The sequence below is a fragment of the Aspergillus caelatus genome (genome assembly GCF_009193585.1).
Source record: "Aspergillus caelatus strain CBS 763.97 unplaced genomic scaffold BDV27scaffold_290, whole genome shotgun sequence".
Classification (NCBI taxonomy): Eukaryota; Fungi; Ascomycota; class Eurotiomycetes; order Eurotiales; family Aspergillaceae; genus Aspergillus; species Aspergillus caelatus.
In genome coordinates, this window is record NW_022475553.1 from 36,929 (window position 1) to 42,928 (window position 6,000).

The 6,000-nt window shown below is 46.6% G+C and overlaps 3 protein-coding genes across 3 annotated transcripts; 2 read left to right on the top strand and 1 right to left on the bottom strand.

The window, feature by feature from the left end:
• The first annotated feature begins 116 nt into the window (after window positions 1-116).
• Window positions 117-2,738, top strand: BDV27DRAFT_136800 (alpha-N-arabinofuranosidase). The gene is made up of 8 exons (XM_032068844.1): window positions 117-279; window positions 354-548; window positions 676-803; window positions 864-952; window positions 1,006-1,105; window positions 1,162-2,304; window positions 2,370-2,459; window positions 2,531-2,738. The coding sequence occupies exons 1-6, from the start codon at window positions 173-175 to the stop codon at window positions 2,055-2,057; spliced, it is 1,515 nt and encodes a 504-aa protein (XP_031922106.1). The 5' UTR covers window positions 117-172; the 3' UTR covers window positions 2,058-2,304; window positions 2,370-2,459; window positions 2,531-2,738.
• BDV27DRAFT_149950 (uncharacterized protein) lies at window positions 2,257-2,722 on the bottom strand (the record flags this gene model as incomplete). The annotated part of the gene is made up of 3 exons (XM_032071151.1): window positions 2,257-2,311; window positions 2,377-2,459; window positions 2,531-2,722. 3 exons carry the CDS (start codon window positions 2,720-2,722, stop codon window positions 2,257-2,259), a joined length of 330 nt encoding a protein of 109 aa, XP_031922107.1.
• Window positions 2,739-3,692: 954 nt separating the features above from the next.
• On the top strand, window positions 3,693-5,636 carry BDV27DRAFT_168937 (uncharacterized protein). The gene is made up of 2 exons (XM_032074900.1): window positions 3,693-4,758; window positions 5,440-5,636. Exons 1-2 carry the CDS (start codon window positions 3,800-3,802, stop codon window positions 5,510-5,512), a joined length of 1,032 nt encoding a protein of 343 aa, XP_031922108.1. The 5' UTR covers window positions 3,693-3,799; the 3' UTR covers window positions 5,513-5,636.
• Window positions 5,637-6,000: the final 364 nt, after the last annotated feature.

Genomic DNA, 6,000 nt, shown 5'->3' on the forward strand with positions numbered 1-6,000 from the left:
TGCATGTTCAGTCCACATTAATTAGTTGGCGCTGCCCAGCTGCTTCCGCCACGGACCTTGGAAGAGTACTTAGTCTAGCACCATCTTCCCTCTTTTTCCTACCAATCAATAACTCGGGCAACTCAATTTACCACTTTACTGTTCAATTTATGATATTTTAACGGCCGCAATAATGACTACGTTCACGAAACTTAGCGATCAGGATACGCCGAGTATTGCCATCCACCCATCCCGGCGTATTTCCAAGATCAATCCCAACATCTATGCGGGGTTCACAGAGTAAGCTTGGATTATTTCATTTATCCTATCTGGTACTAGAGTGTCGAAGGAATTAAGCTCATGCATGATCGCAGGCACATGGGCCGATGCATCTATGGCGGCATCTACGACCCAGGTAATCCCTTGTCAGATGAGAACGGCTTCAGGAAAGATGTCCTTGAAGCTCTGAAGACCCTCGACATTCCCGTTGTTCGCTACCCCGGCGGCAACTTTATGGCAACGTATCACTGGATCGACGGTGTTGGTCCTAAAGACCAGCGTCCTGCACGGTATGTTTTATGATGATGAACCTTGTGTTAACCTTCCTCTTGTGGTGTCCTCGAGCAACATCTACCTTTTTCCGAAGGGTACCTTGGCCACTAGAAAGCTTTGAACGCAAATTCTGACTGTTTAAAGGCCCGAGCTGGCTTGGCTAGGTACAGAGACGAACCAGTTCGGAACTGACGAGTTCCTCAAGTGGTGTGAAGTTCTTGGAACGGAGCCATACTTTTGCCTGAACTTCGGAACAGGTACTCTTGATGAGGGTAGGCTTTCATCTAAACCCTAATTACCAAAGCCTTGTAAAACTAACCAGCTTTCTATAGCACTGGCATGGGTTGAGTATTGCAATGGTACCGGAAACACGTACTATGCAAACCTCCGCCGGAAGAATGGTCGCCAAGAGCCTTACAACGTATGCGCCTTTTTCATGCTAAACATATCACTTGGCTGACATCACACATACAGGTTAAATACTGGGCTCTCGGAAACGAGACCTGGGGACCGTGGCAAGTAGAGCAGATGACCAAGGAGGCATACTCTCACAAGGCCTATCAATGGGCGAAGGGTAAATATCAATTTCCAACTGCCGCTATGACCAAAAGTACTAATCAGGTCCCATAGCTCTTAAGCTTCTCGATCCTAGCTTAGTTCTGATCCTCTGTGGACAGGATGGTACAGCATCATGGGACTACTATACCTTGAAGCATTGTTTGCTTCCCGTCAATTCACCCCTCTCTACCAGTGCTGTCCCCCTCATTGACATGCACAGCATTCATCTGTACACCTGCTCATCATCTCATCTGCCCAATGCCACCGCCCCTCTAGCTGCTGAGCGTGCTATTGAGATCACATCCTCCTTGATCGATCTCGCCAGGATCGAGAACGGTGTTCCTCCAGAGCAAACCCGCCCAACCATCTGCTTTGATGAGTGGAACGTTTGGGACCCCATCCGTGCCGAAGGCAGCAAGGGTGCAGAGGAATGCTACACGCTTTCTGATGCGCTGGCTGTGGCTGTCTGGCTCAATGTCTTCGTCCGTAAGAGCAAGGACCTGGGCATGGCATGCATTGCGCAGACCGTCAATGTTATCTCCCCGCTCATGACAACCAAGGAGGGTATCACCAAGCAGACCACCTGGTGGCCTCTGTACCTGTTCTCTAAGTACATGCGGGGCTGGACAATCAGCGCGCATCTCGCCAGCGCAACCTACGAGGGCGAAACCTCTCCCAAGTGGATTCGTGGTGTCAAGGAGACCCCCTGGCTGGACGTCAGTGCTGTCCTGGGGGAGGATGGCTACGTCAACGTTGCTGTTGTCAACATTCACGAGGAGAAGGCTATTGAAACAAGGATCGACGGTGCCTCGGGAGAAGTTACTGTGTTCACTGTCACTGGTGACAATGTCGCAGCAACCAACATGAAGGGCAAGGAAGAAGTTGCCGTGGTTGAGAGCACCTGGGACGGACAGGGCCCCTACGCATTCCCTAAGCACTCTCTTACCCTTCTGAGATGGAAGGCTTAAGTGTCTCTGGTAGACACCAGCTGTGTTTCCATCATAATAGAAATAGACTAGATGAATTCATTACATTTGTACCATCTCCATATCAATATCCGTCATACATAGCTGCGGCTCATCGCAGATGAATCTATCCATGCACAGTTTTCGTCTAGCATTCATCATCCACAGTCATACTTATACATTATCATAGACAATCATAGCCTTAACCGAAGTTAACATCATGAACAGTTCCCTTGTCATCCAAGTGTACGTTCAACCTATACAAGCCACATCAGTCCATATCCTTTCTACAGAAAATAACAACCTGGATACAAGAACATACCGTTCAGGTTTATAATCCATCGTCCTCATGTCGCCAGGTTTAAGAATCCGATGAGACTCGGGTAAATCCTTCTTCGCAAATGACTACCGACACCCGAAATTAGCCTAATACTCACAAACCATATTTCCCAAATGAAAAGGAAAGAAAAACAAACAGTAACATCACTCGTTCCCTCCGTGATCGTCTTTCCGGCCAGCTTGTTGAGCCATTCGTTCTTATCGCCAGAATTAACCTCGGGGACGACTAGAGGCATGGTGGAATGGAATTTTCTGGTATGATATAGAGATAGTGTGTGTTGATTTGATAGTTTTCCTAGTTCGGAGGGTAATCGAGGAGCAAAACGCATAGAATGATGGATTAGGATAGAAAGTTGATTCAGGTTGCCTGGAGGGGGTGGATTAGGCTTTATAATCTTTATACCATCATCACGGGTCAACTGGTGATGATGTCATCGGGAAGGCTTAGCAAGAGGTTTTCTTGTTTGGGGTTAGTGCATTCCTCGGGTGGATTAGATCTGCCGGGCCGGTATTATGGGATGGTGTATTGTACTTACATATTTACGATATATTCGTATCTTTACCACCATATTGACTTAGGTCGAGATTTGAGTTCCCTTGGTGTGTGCATTTTTTTTGTTTGCACTTCTATGGTTTGGATGTTTACTTTCCAAGGTATATGCTGCCTTGTTTCATTCGTGTGCTTATACTAGCTCTGCTTTGTGTTCGTATCCTATGTATCGTTTAGGGTATATATTATCTATTGAGTGTAAAGCGTATGTGATAAAGAGGATAAGGTCTCCCTATATTCACCTCTCAACTGCTACAATAGTTTTATCCACTGAAGACCTTTCTCTACTAGTAAGCTAGAGCCGACTAATCAAAGATCTCGAAGGTCATGGCACAAAGTGACGTACACGCGATATTAGCCCTTTCTACAGCTACTTTCTAGTTCTTCTATCCATCAGTTTCAACCTTCATCGACAGATCGAAACACACCCTCTGACTCTGTCAAAGTCCGGTCTCTATCACAATGCAATCCCAGGATGCTGAAGGGAAGGTACATTGAAGTGCAGCTACAGGACGCTCTTGCCCCAAAGGCGGGCATCGCACCCCGTGCCTTGAGTATCCTTGAGCCTTGATCATGTCTATGATGCTCATTTTGTTACTTTGCTCCTTTGCATCCATTCGCTCATTTTGTGCTTCTCAAGCTGTACCCCATCGTTCGATATTATCAACTCAGCTTCTTATCGATCCTTACTGAGATGTGAATCCTTCATTCTTATTGCCGTTTCGGAGTCGTGCGTTGGATGCAACTTGAAGCGGTGCCATCAACTCGCATCTGGTGAGAAGTCCAGTGCAGTCTTGAACTTTTGCTCTTTCGACTCTTAGTCTTCCTCTTAGGCCGCTATAGCATATCGGCTATCATGCTGTATACACGAGGAGGATCTCGATCGGGCTGGATAGAAGAACCAGAAACTACGCCTATTGTGCGGGAAAAAATCATTGCAGATGAGCAAACAAGGGAAGCGAGACACGAACTACAGTATCAGTTACCCGACAGCTATAAAGTATTGAAACGCATATCAACCCTAACTACCATTGATAAACCAACAAAAACTATCAAGACGCCTTCCACAAGAATCGACGAACTCCTCAAACGTTCAACGGAAGAATCTCCAAGGCCAACGACAACCCATAACAACCTAGTTCCGCACTGGAATTACCAAAAAAACTCCTTGGCGGTAGCATGCGTCCTCGGTGCCATCACCGTACTAGGCATTATCTTCCTCAGCGTCTTCACTGTCCGAAAGATCCGGAGAAGCTGGAAGCGCCACAAGCGCGAAAAGAAAGACTATGACGCTTTCAAACATCGAATACTTGTGAATAAAAGTAACAGAAACTCGAATGCCTGCTTTATAACCGAAAGCAAGTCTAGTCGTGAATCGATGATGTATAGCCGTGATAACGCACCGTCGGGGGGTTACGTCGTCGAGCAAACAGGGGGGTCTGTGACCCGCGTGTATTGCGAAGGCAATAATGTTTCGAGTCAGACGTTTGATTCTATCGGTGCTTCTCCGGACAAAAGGAGCCCTCCCTATGAGAATAAGCGGACTCTAGGAGGTCGTGCCGATTCGCGTACGCCTTCGGGCAAAGGGCGTGCTGGTTCAATTCCGAGACCGATTGTCGTGGTGCCATCTCCACTGAGACATGTCTCCTCGCAGAAAGCCACGCCTGTTCTGCAGCCTACTAGTCCCAGCACTCCTGATTCTGAGCAGCTATCCGTGTCCCCTGCTTCGCCGCAAGATACCGAACCGGTGGGTAGACCTTCCAGCCGCAACTCGTTGCTTCGGTTGCCTTCTATCAAGAAATCTATATCTCCTTTGTTCAGCCTTTGAGAGATGAATGTTGCTTCTTCTGATCAAAGTGATACTACATGATTGTACCTTGGTGCTGGGATATCAAACTGAGTACGACCCCCGCGCAACCTTTATCAATAGAGTCTAGTTACGAGGATGATACATCAACCCCATCACTTGTTGTATACGTTTCACTCTTTTGGTTATAAGTTTATTCGTGGATTGTTGTTTTGCATATGTGGCCTGATGGGCTGGTTTCGTTCCTTACTGTTTGCTCTTTCCAAGTTTGTTAGGCCTCTGAACCAATGGATGCTTCTCCTAACGGGATTTTCATTTCTACGGAGTTATTCTTGTAATTTATAGAGGTATAGACATACCTTACATTTGTAGTGGAATATCTATTCCGAGATATACTGCCTTGTGAACCTGTACTGTAAGTTCTACCCAAGGCTTGCCTCACTGGCATGCTTCGAGCTGCTGTCCTATGATGATACGCAGAACAACACAGAGCAAACAATAACCAGAGCAATACTATTCCTGACCTTATCCCATGGAGTACCTAAATGCAGGGACTGACCATTCTATATTGTAGATTACTATTCTTATTGATAATATTTCAAACATTCTCAGTCTCCGTAAGCATGACCCCTTTCCTTCTGTCACCAAATATCAAACAAGCATCAAGATCCACAGTCATGAACAGCGAGGCATACTTCCACTTACACTCCTCATCTATTTGACTCTATTTATCCGTCCGTGAACCTCGTTGACTGGATCTAAATCTGTTATACCTACTCTCCAAGCATAAAGTTGAGGCGTCATAGTAGCTACCACAATATAATCAATATGTGCACAATCCACTCAGACACTGTAGCATTGCTGTGACTATTAGTATCCATGGTCAACATCGCGGTATATCCAAGTCGAAAGGCTAGTTAAATAGTGCATTCACTTTCTACCATTGAATCAGAAAAGATTATCAGGGACGCAACTCCTATAATTCCATCATCCTGTTCGCACAAACTACAGTGTCACAGAAGCAATTTTGAGAATAGGCAGCGGCACAGTCTCCTTCCCGGGCAGAATAAGACCGAACCGTTGTGCCGTCTTTTGTAGGGCATATTGTCGAAGAAGCTCGGGGTCAGTCAGCCCAAGCGCTCTGAGAATGACCTGGTCTGCGTCGCGCACCGTTGAAAACGTATGCATTTTCCCAATGGTGTCATCGGGGATCCCAACAGTACCATAGGGGGGGGGGGGGGGGGGGGGGG

Excerpts from the sequence above, each read along its gene's own strand:
- BDV27DRAFT_136800 (XM_032068844.1), top strand. The coding sequence starts at position 173 with ATGACTACGTTCACGAAACTTAGCGATCAGGATACGCCGAGTATTGCC. Across the intron at positions 804-863 it reads AACAGGTACTCTTGATGAGG|CACTGGCATGGGTTGAGTAT; the intron begins GTAGGCTTTCAT and ends AGCTTTCTATAG. Across the intron at positions 1,106-1,161 it reads GGCCTATCAATGGGCGAAGG|CTCTTAAGCTTCTCGATCCT; the intron begins GTAAATATCAAT and ends CAGGTCCCATAG.
- BDV27DRAFT_168937 (XM_032074900.1), top strand. The coding sequence starts at position 3,800 with ATGCTGTATACACGAGGAGGATCTCGATCGGGCTGGATAGAAGAACCA. Across the intron at positions 4,759-5,439 it reads AAGAAATCTATATCTCCTTT|GCATACTTCCACTTACACTC; the intron begins GTTCAGCCTTTG and ends ATGAACAGCGAG.